Source organism: Glandiceps talaboti, chromosome 10 (assembly GCF_964340395.1).
Source record: "Glandiceps talaboti chromosome 10, keGlaTala1.1, whole genome shotgun sequence".
Classification (NCBI taxonomy): domain Eukaryota; kingdom Metazoa; phylum Hemichordata; class Enteropneusta; family Spengelidae; genus Glandiceps; species Glandiceps talaboti.
In genome coordinates this window covers 9,683,922-9,699,847 of record NC_135558.1, presented here as the reverse complement: position 1 = coordinate 9,699,847, position 15,926 = coordinate 9,683,922, and the positions used below count along the sequence as shown (strand labels likewise).

At 32.9% G+C, this 15,926-nt stretch overlaps 1 protein-coding gene across 5 annotated transcripts in view; it reads right to left on the bottom strand.

Moving 5' to 3' along the window:
- LOC144441141 (potassium channel subfamily T member 2-like) overlaps nucleotides 1-15,926 on the bottom strand; it is a 229,253-nt gene that overhangs the window by 19,204 nt on the left and 194,123 nt on the right. For 3 of the 5 annotated variants that reach the window (XM_078130675.1, XM_078130676.1, XM_078130678.1), the window contains exons 13-21: nucleotides 11,159-11,267; nucleotides 10,181-10,289; nucleotides 9,620-9,769; nucleotides 8,191-8,444; nucleotides 3,227-3,367; nucleotides 2,747-3,047; nucleotides 2,035-2,140; nucleotides 1,160-1,332; nucleotides 125-196 (exon numbers count right to left, since the gene is read on the bottom strand). In XM_078130675.1, coding sequence (XP_077986801.1) covers nucleotides 125-196; nucleotides 1,160-1,332; nucleotides 2,035-2,140; nucleotides 2,747-3,047; nucleotides 3,227-3,367; nucleotides 8,191-8,444; nucleotides 9,620-9,769; nucleotides 10,181-10,289; nucleotides 11,159-11,267 — 1,415 coding nt within the window. The remainder of the gene's footprint in view (nucleotides 1-124; nucleotides 197-1,159; nucleotides 1,333-2,034; nucleotides 2,141-2,746; nucleotides 3,048-3,226; nucleotides 3,368-8,190; nucleotides 8,445-9,619; nucleotides 9,770-10,180; nucleotides 10,290-11,158; nucleotides 11,268-15,926) is intronic. The other 2 variants (XM_078130677.1, XM_078130679.1) reach the window with 2 other exon arrangements.

Here is a 15,926-nt window from a genome sequence, read left to right as displayed (position 1 = left end):
CTCATCACTTACAAGACAAATGTTTCTATTTTGAGGAAATGTCTACGTCACAAATTAATAACTTGAAAAGTGAAAGTATATAATATATAATAACTATTATAATAATTAACAATTTAATTTATACCTTTCTACTGAGCCTATCATGTAATAAACTAATGGAAAAGCTGCTATGCACTCCAAAAACGATGTATCCGGCCTGAAAGAATATATAAATATCATTATGAAAACATGAAATGTTTACATGTTAATGATTGAAAACCTATCATGTTAATGCATGGAACTTTTTCATCCTTATTATTCATTATCTGTACATACAAAAGACTCATTAGTTTATACATTTTAGGATTCCCTTCCAAGAAATATTTTTACTCTATGAGCAGAAATTTTCAATAAATTCATAATATGATTGACATTTCCATTTCCATTTCCAAGAAGAGTAGCTAATAAATAATTGTTACATAGGTAGTATTAAAAATATTTCTGTAATTTATTTTATATTCGTCAATTTTTGACACTGTCAGACAAAAATGGACTTTTTCAGATTGTTACTCTATTTTAGTCTACCAAGGTGGGTTTATATTCAGTCTGGGAAAATAACAGGATCAAAAGATAGAATTTCACATAAACCATAAATTCAGTTTTTTAGCTCTACAAGAAGGACTGTAATGCTAGAACATAAATAGGGGAAAGATTATCAAGTTGGAGAATTTGGACCTTTCTCAAAAATCAAGGTTTTTTTGGTCACATCATATTGTAAAAAGTAATCAGAAATACTGCTTAAACAGGGAGTGTCTACCAGAAGACTGTACATAACATATACATTTTATGATCGACACTGGTCATTTGGCAAGTTGAGATTTTGTTTTACTTGCAAGACAACAACTTGTTACTGTTGAATACAGCAAGATTATGAATGAAGAAAGAGTTCTGTTTACATCCCCATCCGAGTCAGCTTTTGGAACTTACCTCCTATAACAATCATGCTGTGTTCAGCAGTAAAGTTTTGTTATCTATCAAGTAAAACAACACTCTAAACTTGCAAAATGGTCAACTTTGACCATAAATGTGTATGCTACACAGCTAATGGTGGTATACATGCATATAGTCTTCTGGCAAATGCTGCCTGTTTTAATGACTGTTCTTCAAAAGCTCTGCTTACCTCCTTTCAGCCATGATAACGATAGGTTTTAATGTATGTTTTGGTCTCCAATGAGCTCGTAGTGGAACTACAAAATTGTATAAACCTGGTGCCATGGATTCTACTACTACAATAATACAATTGTTTGGCCAATTGTAATCTCTGGCACATCGGTTACTGGAGTGTGAACATGGCTGCAAAATACAACATTGAAATCAAGTATGTCATTTAAGTTACTTTCAGATCAATGTAAGTTCAAATTCAATCTGAGTGATGTATGTGTGTTCAGTGTCATAACAAGTAATTTTCACTGTCATTACAACATGTATTTAGAGGAGACACAATGGCCATTTTTCGGTCATCCACTTGTAAATCTGTATATCGATGACTGCTCCAAAACCCATTCCTTTTTAGACTGGTTTACGTCCTTATGTAAATTTGAAACACATTTTGTGTTTTGGTTTTATACCCAGTTGTATAATGGGTACCTTGTAGGAGAGATATTGTTTTGTGTATGGTGTAATATTGTGCACTTAGTGGCAGTATGGGTTGTATGATTTAGCCACTTAAGGTGGTGGTTTCTGGCAACTCTATAATAAAAAATAGTGCCAATGGTGTTGTAGCACAACTGTACACACAGACAGACAGACAGATAGACAGACACTATTCCATGCCTATAGCACTACTAAACCTAAAAGTTCAGTTGTGCTAAAAAGAGTATTAGTCTTAATATACATCTATATAACAGCTGTGCCACAGAAAGGTAATAATTTCATAGCACTTTTAGGATATAGTGAGACATAAAAGAAAACTGTAATATGGGGCAATATTATCATCATTACACTGCTGCAAAACTAAAAGTTGACTTTTTAGATTATTATCACAGATATTCTCACCTGATCCAGTTCAAGACAGCATAGTTTTCTGTCTTTTGAAAGAATATGTGAGAACATGGGTGTATAACCAATGTAGGGAGCCGTCGGTGGGTAGCCTTTTGCCCAGCTGTAAGAAGGAATATGAAGTATCATTTTAATACAACACATAACAAATAAATTTATCTTATGAAATGATACAAATATATCATATATGTCACACCTGAAATGATCATATTATACACATATTGCCTGCCTATGAGGGCAGTATTTGATGTCTGTCACCTCAAGAGCCATTTAATATACACAACAGCATGATAATATGACGTATATCGTACTTTAATATGGCAAATTAAATGCAAAGCAATAAGTATTTTCTACACATCATATGCTAAGGCACATATTCTTTCCAACAAATTTCCAAAGACTTCTGTGCTACTATTGCCCTCGGGAAAATAAAACACAAATACATGTAGTGCATGCTGTATGCAAATTGTGGTTACTAAGGGTCTAGATCATGTGACATGATCTAAGCCAATCACTGAAGGCTATATAAAAACCATGTGTTATAATAATGTATATTGCTCCTACATGTATAACAGATAGACAATACATTAGTGTTCATGGTTCGTGATAACAATGATATGTTAGAATGATAGGCAGAGTAAATTAGACACACAGTATTATGTTGAAAAAATATTTTGTTCTTAAGTTTGTTTCAATTCATAATACTCACTCTTGTTCATTTTGTGTATCCCATACTTTGATGTCCTCTATATCAGCGTCACCTTCTGTTACTACCTTTTCTGCACGGAATGTTATCCCATCTATGGTTTCCTCATCTTCCGGATCAGAAGACATCATTTCTAAGACGGGCAGGATGCTTGGTCGTCTCCTGGCAGGAATAGCTCCTTCTTCCCCAGCCGGTGGAGATAGTAAATTTCGACCACTACTTGTGGAAGGCATGGCAACTAAAGCTTCCCTGGCAGGATCAGGAGTGTTAGTTCTTCTATCTTGTAACTCAATTGCCATTGAACCTTGCATAAAAAAAACGAAACATCTGAATTTCAAGGCTCCATGTGACAAACTATTCAGACATATAGCGTGTACAAAATTAAACACCAACACCACACCCAAACAGAAACCTAAAGGTGACAATGCAAAACCACTCCAACCAAATGGATGTGATAATATTCATTAAATTGATTCTTCTCACTATTCTCTGCCTTAGCCAGTATCCAATTACAGTTTTCCTCACTCTCTTTGCCGTTCTCTTCTGGAATGGATGATAATCTTGGCCTGGATTCTTGACTCGGAACATTTGGTTGAGGAAGTGAGTACATATTTTTGTTCTCTCCTGTTGATAGAAGAAATTGCCACACTCCGACAATCAGAGACAGTTTACTTTCAAATCTTACACATGACAAATCATATGGTTAGTAGGAAATTATTGACATGAATGTACAACTGCAAGAAATTTACAGTTTGTACATTCATGTAATTTATACTCATGTGGGAGGGGGGGGGGGGGTTTAGAGAAATTTATTTTCAGTTTTGATTTTAAGCAAGGCAGATACCCTTTTATTTATGGACTTTGGTATTCTGAAATCTTTACATGTGTAAAACATGTCAAAAAAGGTGTATTCAATTTTCATCGACTATAATTAAGAGAATTTGCCTGAAAAAAAAGGAAAAAAGAATAATGCCCCAAAACTTCACATGCTCATGGAAACCAAAATGTGTAGCGCGAGTAAAAAACTATGGCATTTATAATCATGATATATGATATAAAAATCAAATCTATGTGACAGCCATAGTGCTTTGTGGACATGATGAAAAAGTGTATTAAAAAGAAAAAATATTTATAAATGTAGATTTGAAACCAGGATGTCAGAAAGGATTTAATTTGGTATTTTATACATACTGTTATGCTAAAGAGTTAAAGGCCTGGGTTTCAATCCCTAAGTTCTCATATTTATTAGTGTTATAGCTATAAAGATTACTGTAACATTGGATCATTCTCGTCAATTCGATACTATGGTCTATCACAACAGATGAATTTCCATTTGATGAAATCATGTTTGTTTCATTGTTATTTTAAATCATTGTAAAGAAAATTGCATTTGGCTATCAACAGCTTGAAGGAAATGATAGATTATGTCAAAATCCATGTCTAAGGCTTTTCACTTTGCAGAATGAAATTTTAATAATATCGCCTACCTATAGCTATACATCCTACGATGGGTACTAGATTTTGGGAAATAATTCACCAATACTTACATCAGATTATTTTTTCAGGTAGTAAGAAAAACAGCTGGCCAAAAAATATGTTCTTTATAGCGTAATTTTACATTTTATATAAAGTTCAAACTAACTTACTGATATGTGAGTGTTTTTTTTTCTTTAGATGAATCTGCTGTCAAGCAAGGAGGGATGATTGTATAGAAAAGCCACTTTCCATCAAAATGATACAGCAATAGTTAACAGAAAGTCTGAGTAATTTCCATATATAGTTTCCATAGTGATTTGCATTGTCACCCGATGGTTTCAAGTCAAGATCAAACACATGCATACCAAACCAAGATAGCAAAAAGAACAATCAATGACAGCGATAAATAACGGCATCAAGTTAAAAAAGATGAAATACCATGAAAATCATAACTGAATATAAAATTTGAAAAAAAAATGATAAAAATTGATAATAGAACAGTATAAAAACAACAGGGTGTGACAAAGGAACATTGCTGATCAAAGGGAACAAGAATTTTCCAAATAATATGGAAAATATTTTCTTTAACATTACATAGAGAGATTAATGAATGTAATGACTTAAAGAAACTTACAACGCAAACTTCATAAGTTTCTTAATTTTAATACTTTATGAACTTGTTTTGAACAGCTGACAAGTTGATTTTGTGAGTCATATTTATCAATAAATACAATGAGATTAATTGTACAATACAAAAGCTGCTGTAAAGTACAATTCTCATACCTGAAATAGTATTTTACCAGCTAGATGATTCATAAAAATAACAGTTTGATTTCTTGGTTGACGCAACGATTTCTACTTAAATGCACTACACATGCATAACTATAGGTGATTATGAGAATAAGTCAACCTTTTTGTTCTATTTTGACCTTCTCGCAAAGATAAAATGCTATTACAGGTATCGAGAATTTCGGCAAATTTCTAACTAGTACTGTAACACCAAGTGCATGCAACGTGTTCACAATAGAGGTATTGAAGATGAACAATTATATGACATCTAGAAGTAGAAAGATACAAAAAGTGAGAAAAAAAGAAGGTCAACTGCAATAGAAGTGCAATATTGTTAAGCAAGAGATTCAAGTGAGCAGATAGTTTGGTGACAGAGGCGCTAGATAACAGAAAGCAAGAGTAGGAATTAGAAAAAAAACTGTGACACACACTGAAAGATGACAGAAGAGAAGAGAAAAAGAATGTGTGATCAGAGTTTGTCCCTTATACAGTGTTTTTGCTAAGGTTGGGGAACCCCAACAAAAAGGGAGAAAGGGGTAAAGATCGCACTGTTTCCCCATAGAGTCTATGGTAATTTTGTTTGTTAAAATGACATGGGAACCCCGGTACATCATTTTACCTACTTACCGCCCTTAGCAAAAACACTGTTATAGCTACAAATGTACTTATTTCATGCATTTTCAAACCTAATTCATCTTTACTAGAACTTTCATTATATGAAAACTTGTATGGCTTAATGCTATCTAATACTTCGTTGTCATTCACTGACAAGATCACCTTGTACAAGAATTTTCAATGAATCAGGAACTAATATGTTTTATTTTATGTTTCTGACAGAGATTATTAACCCAGATAAGGTTTCCATGTTGGTAACTCGGCTATTTAGGCTTGTGAGGAAGTTAAACTTAATTCGTATAAAGATTAAGGAAGACCAATAGCCATTTTATATTCTCTAAAACATGTATGTCAGAATTTTGCAAGTAAAGCCATACAAGTTGTCATTTCAACTGCACATTCAGTCCACACTATTGTAACTTAAATAATCAAACATTCTCATATGCTAATACTAGCATATACTTGCTATTCAACCCATGCAAAATAGCATTTGATATCATGTAAACAAGTGACCTGAAAACTGAGTATTTGTATAAGATGATGGACGGTATTGAACTATTGTCATTTGTACATTTTCAGCTTGAATTTGTGGTTTGCATGGTTTTTTCATCTCCTGAGATGATCGTACAGGGATTGTAATCACCATAAATATTGTATTCATATACCTTCTCTATCAAATAGGAACTTTTCAGTTGGTTGTTTGTATTTTGTTTGGTATGAAATCAACACACATTTGTAGGATCTATGTATAAACCTATGAATGTTTGAGTCTGAGATATTTTCTGTTTATTCATCCCTTTTTACTGATCATTTTTGTTTTTTATTATTTGACTGCTAGACATTTCAAAATATATAAATTTGATAGTTATAGCGGAATGGCATTAAGTGATACTGGATAATTTCAATGTCATATATTTGTTAACTTTAAGTTTTGGTACTAAAATTCATACTTTCCATTATACAACGAATGTTGTAATTAGGTGATGAAACTATGATCATGTGCCAAAAAACTATTTTGTGAGAAAATGTGTTAATTGCTCTATAAATCCTTCAGCCCATTTTTCTCTGAATGAAAAAACCAAAGCAACCCATGCTGAAAAAATCTCCTGTCAATCTGTGCAGTTGATGTAGAGAAATATATTCATCTATTGATGTGAAAATGTAGATGGCCAATCACAGAGAGTGAGTAGTGCAAACCATCAGAGAGAACAAGTTACCTTGACCTTGGGTTTGATGAGATACTAGTAGATCAGTACGGCTATCTGTTGGAACCCCATGCTGTCTAGTTGCCCCATGGTGGTAATATTCAATGGCTAGAGTGCCTGATTTTGAGGTGCAAGCAAAACAGATACATTTACAGGAAAGAGATTCAATTTCTAGACAGTCATCAGGTCAAAGTTCAAGTGTGATGAGTTTTTAGTTGTCTGAGTATCAAGCAAAACTACATTAACAGGACAAGATGGTAGAATTTCACTTTCTGGTTAATATTTGACATGGCAGGTCAAAATTTAGGCGTGCAGTATTAAGATCCATGCTTATAATGAGAGACATACCATTTACCATGAGGAATATTACAATCTGAGGAGGAATTCCTGGATTTAGATGTTGATGTTGACATGGTTCCACATGCAAAGAGTGCTTGACTTGTAATCTAACTCTAATCTATCTAGACATGCCAACTAAATTCAAATTGGCGGCCATTTTGTTTTTTCTAGTGTTATTCACCTCTACTACCTTCTTATATTACCTTAGAATGTAATTGTAAACTGCATTTTTACAAATGAAATTACACAAAATTTTGTAATCATTAAAGGACACAACATATCTCGCAATGGTCCCAAAACTTATTACATAATCACAAAAGGAATATTTATGCGTAATTAGCACAAATATGTAACAATATTCAAAATATTTTTAATATGAATATTCATGAATGCAAAGAGGACAGTACCACATAACTGTGATATTCCTATAAAACTTGGGTGATACAAAGGCTGGATTTGACCAATAACATTAACATGTACAAGGTACCATTTAAATAGAAACACTGGAGGAAAAGTAACAATTACCACAAACATAAGATCCTTTTTATACACAAAATACAAAATTACGTGTTCAACATCATCTTTACCCTTTTTGAGAGAAAAGGTAGTCTAAGAGTTTTGTTTGTGTATATATTTTCAAATATTTTTGGACCCAAAATTACTGAGTTGGCTGTTCCAGTAAATATGCAAGAATCAATTAATAATCATTGAAAATAATCGCTCAGAGATGTCTAGTTAATATGTTCTTTGTCTCAATCTGCAAAAATAGAATAAGTTAGAAATCCACATATATATCACAAAAACAGCACACGATAAAATGAACATGAATTTCAACAAATAAACAAACACAATTGAGTTAATATTGTACAAGTAAACAATCACACATTTTGCCCAAACACACACAATCTGATTAATTCACATGTAAATGAACATATACAAACATGTTATTTTATGCAAATATACGCACACATACCACTTCACAACATTTCATAGTATGTTCTTCACAAACATTTACCAACTTACCCACACTGGCTATGATACTATGTATTTTAGAAGTGCTGGGTTCATTGTTCAAGGATGATTTGCTATCTTTTCTCTTATATTCCCTTTCTTTTTCTTGATCCGGGTCAGCAAATATGAATGCCGAGTTTTCCTCTTTTGTAATGTTGAAGTAATAGCATGTGTCTGAAGGCCGCATGATATGTTTTGGTCCAGGGTTTAGTTGTATTTCAGCATCCTCTTCATCTTTCATGACACCAACTAACGCAACACCGAACCTGCAAAAATATTTTTATTTTTTTTTAATACACCATATCCAGGGTGCCCATCTTTTCAGCCTTTTTATAAAATGCTGTCACAAGAAGGTGCCCCAAATGAGGAAGACTGAGAATTTCATCACATAGCAATACAAGAAGCAATCAATTCAACTCCTTGAGTGTCTGACAGTTTTTTGACTGGCTGAAAATGTCACTAATATTCTCTGTGGAACACTGTGAAATGGAGAATTTTCAAAGCAGGCTATTGCGCTGTAGTACTCATCTACTTCAAGTCTATAAGTTGGACCTGAACAACACATGTCTAGTGGCCTAACTATTCCAAATCATTACAGTCTATACTACTTTCTCTGTTAACAGCATATTACCTTGAGTTATAAACCTCTTGCTAATCTGGCTGTACTTGGTCAAAACAAACAATATCTAATACCCAAACATACAGTGCCACACTTCCAACTGTAATGTAATAATTTCTATGAACTTAACATATGTATAGCCACATTCATAACTGGTGAATTAGAATTAACTTTGGATAGTCACGCATTCACAGCATATAAAAGAGATACAGTATCTATTAAGATACAAAGTCAGGGACTAGGATTTTATTTGGAAATCATGTTATATGTGGACAATTTTGACCTTTAATTAAAAATTTTGCACTCTATCAAAATATGACTGAGTTCTTAACATTGCTTGTAGAAAGATTGATTTTGCGGTACTTGTACATTGTACATGTACAAGATTCTATTTTATGTAACTTTCAGTAATTACTAGCTATGTAGCTTGACTATTGAGATGTTATTCCCCAATATATTTCTTTGCTCAGCCAAGGAAAATACGAGTACCTGAAGGAGCTTTGTCACTATCGGTCACCTATAGTGGCAAACCTTCAGATCACGAGCATTTTCCGGCTGGATGAAAACAAATATTTGGGGAATACTATCATTATATCACCTCAAGCATAATAAAAACTCTGGAAAATAATGGATTTGGAACATCTTGCCTCATCATGCTCATATTTTGAGCACTGCAGAACCAGTGATGTAGACATGGGTTGTCATGTCGTACATGCAGAACGACCAGGGTATATACTCCATATTTTCTGTTTAAAAAAGAACTTGGCTTGTGCATTGAATATATAATCTATACAACTTTGGTTATTTGCAATTTCTACTTACTTTTTATGTGCATGAAAGGAGGCATATGTAAAACTTTTATTTTCAAATTCTCCAAAGAATTTACTATCACCAAGTATTATGTGATAGACCTCACTGCCTGAAGATCGTCCATACATACGCATCCACTGGGAGTCAGAGTCACTGCCCTCACTGCAAAAAGGAGAATAGTCGTGACTGAGTAATATGTTCTATGTATAAATCATGGCGACCTTAGATGAAACATTTAACATTAACAAAAAACTAACAAAGATAGTAGGTGGTGCCTGACAATGCTCATGAGACATAAGCAAAAAATTTGGTATTCATTTTCAAAAATTTGTTAACTCGGTGAGTTGAAGCTTCTGTGATAATAGTCATGATGTTGTTAATTTAACAGTCAAATTATCAACTTTACTATTGAACATATCAAACTTTACTCAATATTTCCCTTCACCTTCTCAAATCTGAAACTGTTTTAAAAGATAAAATAACCATAACTAAAATAAAAATAAATGATTAAATAAAACAACTCGCTGTCCTCAAAGCAAAATAAGAAACGTTGCTGTGTCTGGGATTACTTACTGTCCTCTCAGCGTATGTATAAGCAAAGTAACAAATGTTGATGTGCCTGGAGTTAAACAATTATTGGCAAGTAGGGCATACTTGAATTCGTCTTCACATACCACATGGTCTGTCAAAGCAGAAGAAATATTGAATTAGTTTAAAAGCTGACAAAAAATTACTATCTGGGAATTAAAGCAAGTTTTCACTAAGCTATAAAAAACAGACACAAATTAAAATGATTGTCATTGCATGTTGTAGATTATGTGAACACAAGTGCATGATAGCAGTGCCTTGGTTTTGTAGCACCCTGTACTCAAGATAGTGTAAACACGTAAACACTGTAATCTGTCCTAGAGGTTCTCTATTTGAAGTATGTCATGTGCGTACATCATATAATAAGGAGTTGCCTCTCTGCAAACTGAGACTATGAATTGAAGAGTTCTTCTTCTTGATTTTGATATTACCTAGTCTAGCTGCTAGACCTCGGGCTTTTTTCTGATAGATATGTGGGTGGAACAGCTATATCTAGCTATAGCTCTAATAGCTATCATCCTCACTAACAACCTTCGGTTGCCTTTACAGTGAACAGAATAGCCCGAGGGGTCTTGCAGCAAGAGTAGATATTACCATAGAACTGTGCCTCAGAAATGTGTTAAACTCCTCCTGTTATCTAAATTGTCAAAAAGAACTGTAACCCATTCTCAGTTAGAATCAGGAAAAACAAATATGGGTTCTCATGCAAATGTTTAAACAGAACAAAATGATATTAAAAATAACCTATTTTAGAATCCAATATGGCTGAGGAATACATTGTAAATTCTACTGGGATATACAAGACTATCAGTTTCCTTAAAACAAGATGATGAACTCCAAAAATTTTCTTTAATATTATCATAATTAGGAATAGGTACTCTTCATATCATACCAAAGTCTTGAGAGATTTGACTATTTTTAAATGAGATTTCTTTAACGTTAAATGAAGACGCCAGACATTACCTGCAAATTTGACATGGAATTGACTTTCTGGTCTCAAAATCTGTACGAATAATTTGACTGCCGGTGCAAAATCTTTCACAGCCCACGTTCTCAAAATAGTTTGTTGATCCTGTAAAATGCACACAAGATAACATAGACCTAGGGTCAATCTATTACTTGTACTCCAAAAAAAGGGTAAATGTCGACAGAATATGATGTGTATGGATCAGAATAAGATGACAGATGTTGATGGCAATGGACGTATGAATCCTGAACTAGCCCCAGAGACTTTTTAAATTCTTTGCATGGGACTGGTGTATAGCACTGTCTATGTATAATGAACAGTATGTCTGTCCATACAAATCACATTTAATACCTGAAAACAATGATTTAGTATTTATTTGTGATATATTTTCATTAATATTTCTATATTTCATTTTGTGATTTTTAATCATTCCTAGATGGGACTTGCTCTATTTTGAATTAAATATAATTACACAAATTATATCAGCATATATATTAAAACTGGATTTAATTAAGTATAATTATCAAGAATAAAGTGACCCTTTTTGAAGACTTGCATGTAACATTCGTCAGAATCTCTCAAACATCTTCAACATAATGACCATATGGCTAAGCGCCATTATGCCGGCGACATCCAGGACACTTGGACAAAATTTAAATGTTCTGTCTTACAACCAGACTCCAAAAAGGTAATTTTATTCTATACATTTTGTATATACTGGAGGGTCTAACCCTATTCCTACTCCATTTGAATATTATAAACCATAGCTTTAATAACAAATGTGTAGTATATTTTGTACAGCCAGTCCTCTCTTCTCCATTCTTGCCTATTAACTGTGACTAGTTGAGGCACTCATTAATTAATATAAAACCAGTAAATTAATCAAATTATTGATATTTCCTGATGAATTATACATGTAATTAGCAGATTGTTATTTCTATTACTTTAATTCACTATTATCATCCACACATCGCTTTGCAGTTGGTTAGTTAAATGTATCTCTGCAACTTAACCATATGTTACATTCATATTTAACCATTTGACATTACATTACACTCTGTAGGTACTGGTTGTACTGGGGTGTATCTGAATTTGAGCCTCTATTTTAGGTCTTACCATTGTTCCTTCACTTGAAATAGATGTACAGAGTTAATAGGATCTTCAGTATATGCAGTAGTTATCTTTTCAAACTTATAAAACTAGTCTATCATATTATTGTAAGTGTTATAGGATCAGCCAGCAGATATAAAGGAAAGACAGATACTTTTAGTTGTATTAATATCAACTCATCAAACTGCTATCAGCTGTGGTAGGGTATGTGGTGTGGGGGGGGGGGGGGTAAGTATTACATTTAAGCTAATTCAAATCATGTATAGGAGAATTATACTTTCTTTCTCTCATGAACACTATACATATCTATACATTTAACTTTACTATAAATCCAAAGAGAAATTCTGTAAAACGGCTATCATTGCCACAATGCACGCTGGATAAAACTGGACTACACATTGAAATCTTCATAATTGATAGGGTCAAAATGAACAACGAACTGCACTGACGATGAGGTGAAATTAAATTATAACCACAATAACTATCAGCAATCCCAAAGTTTATTTATTACAAGATTATACTTATTTATTAGTCTCTGGAGCTAAGAGAATGAAAATGTCATTATGAGCTTTTAGACAGATTAGTAGAAGTGTCAGAGTTTCATGTAAGATGGTGGGAGCTGAAAAGATATACAGGTGTTTAGAAGGCAACAGACAGTGTTAGATCAGTTAGTTGAGTTGATCTTCAACTAGAATATAATTGTTATGATTTTACATGACAGAAAACAAAATTACCAACCAAGAGTATTTACGCTAGTTTTATGTACGAATCTGAAGATGCAATATAGATGAGACTGGCATTATTTCTGGTTTTATGACGACTGCATATTTTTGTCAACATGTACATCATAAAACATTGAATTGATGAAGATTCATTCAGCAATGGAATAGTATGCAACTGACAAGGACACAAGTGTTCACTACACTTGAAAGAATGAAATATTTAGCATTTCCAATATTTTCTCAAACAAGATAATTTGTATGATTTTTAAATCAAAATTTTGCCACTCAATCATATTTCAAAGTACATGTATATTATTTAAAGTGGAAGATATCTTGAGTCACCAAGAATACCATCTCATCTGTATTACTCTTCATGTGTTTAATGTTATTGAGTATTAGTACACATTTAATCTAAACCTTTATTTCTAGAAGCGAAAGAAGCAGACACAACTATTGCGCCCAAGTTGCCTGAAAGATGACTTAATAGAAGGAGAAGCTTTGTAAAAGTGTTTACAGTGAGTATTTGTTGGGTTTAGCATATTAGTTTTGTAAGTGGTTAGTTATCAGGTGAATTTTTCTATGTTTGAGGTGTCAAAAAATGGCTCTCTATACTTAGACAGAATGGAAAAGTGTTGGCAAAATTTGTATGTTAATGTTCAGCCAAACAATAAAAACAAAGAAATAATAAAAAATATAAAGTAAACAATTGATAAAATAAAAGGCAAATACATCATTCCTTTCAAATTAATCTCAACACAAGCCAGTATCTTCAAAAGGCAAATGGTGACAGACCCTGTTATCATATGCTTTGTTCTTTAATAACTGATGACATATATGGGATTGCTAATTCAATATCTTGATTTGGGATGGCCTTCAAACAACTTGGGCAGGAAGAAGGTAGGAAGAATGCAACTGAACAGTTTGAAAGACTTAAGTTGTGCCAAGCATTGGACCCTCATGGAAGTGATATTTTTTATAAAGTTCTCCACCTAATGACGTTTTAATTTAAAAACATTTGTTTCAGTTGGCAAATTCTTATGCCAGTGAACTGCTGCATGCAGATTTGGGATTAGATACCAAGATTTCATATTATTTTCCTGCCTATTTAGCAAATTTAACATTTTTACTCCAGAATATGTTTAATTGGTGATAATTTGTTTTCACTGCATAATACACATCAAAATTAGAGTTCATAGGGAATCTCTCAATTTTAATGAACTTTGTGATAATTTTAGGACTATCATTTAATATATAAACAAATCATGATTTTATTATGATGAGTGTGGATTTTGACTGTTGTCACAAAGAAAATCATAATTCTAGCACTATTTGCTAATGTCAACATTTCCAAAATTGTATGAAATCATGAAGAAAAAAACAAAATTAGGAACACATGAATATCAATTTAAGCATAAGAAAGCCTCAAGCTTGTCAGAACCTAAGTCTCTCAGTTTACAACTTCAATTTGCTTGGTCCATTCTTGTGTTTGTAATTCCATATGTTATAATGATTACCATAAGACAGTGAATGTTTTGCTATCTATAATCTTCCCGCCCAGACTATATCTACCGCGAATTCACTTCATACAAAGAGATGATGTCCTTGGATCCACAGTTGAAATCTCAAAGAAATCTTGTCAGAATTGTATACTTGCACAAGGGAAACAAATTCAACACCCCAATATGACTTTGTAATTTACTGTGTTTTATTGTCAATGGAGTTCTTTATAAAAAGAATACCAAAAATGACCAGCATTATTGAAATCCATTGGAGTACGTGTACTACATTTCCATACATTGCATGACAGGGATGAACTACACACCGTACCATGGATAGCACATAACAACTAGCAAGCAGGTATCGCAACGATATGAATATCAGAAAGGTTGAAGACAACTTCATGCAGTATCTGACACAGAGAGACAAAAAACCACCAAACCTAAAAGGTCTGTGGGACCACCACTGTTCAACAAACCACACATATGAATACAAACTGTCCATTCAAACTTAATTGTACACAAAACTGTTCTGAACTCAATTTGCCATTAAAAAAAATTATAAAGTTTACAATTTGACAGAAAGTATAGCTTGGCATTTAGTACAATTGTATTTTTTTTAAATGACAAAATTATTCCACTTTGAATTTGGTTTGGAATCTGTAATTCCTTCTGAGAGAAATGAGGTTGAAAAATAATATATAAATATTATTTTAAAATGATGTGGGTGACTGTGGCTTATTGACTGGTTCATTAAAAAAATATTCATAACTCGTATAGGAATAACTTATTCAAATTTTCTGGCCATAATTGTATATGAATATGATGATGGAAAACACACGGGAACACTCTTGACAAGACCAATTTGACTTGACAATAATAGGGACATTTGCATTTTACATCTACCAATTAACAAATAATTAACATTAAAATTTAGCAAACATGATAACGAGTTAATATGTAAATATATACAGTATGTCAAACTTATGATGATGATTTAAAGGTGCCACATATTTTTGAAATAAGATGTTTTGTACTGAAAATGTTTGACCACAGAGATGATAGCTAAATGTTCTCCCATACGGTAAAGCCAAATGATTGTTAAAATATCTAAAAATAACATGGAAGGGAAACAATGCATGCCTGGGCATTAAATGAAGCCAGTTACATTTATGAAGGAATAAAGCTGGGCAAACAAATAATATGAACACTATTAAAGAATATGAAAACCAAAGAGTAAGGGGGTTTATAGCCATGCCCTGTACTTAAAGTTTCATCAACTACTCATTCACAGTCATGACAGATTGTTGACGAAAATAATAATAATAATTTTTATTCGTCCAAACAAATTCGGAAATTTTTCAGAAATGAGCTCAGTTTCATTATGCAATGATGCTGCCTACACGGTGGCTTGATGGCATTTCAGTGTTACAATA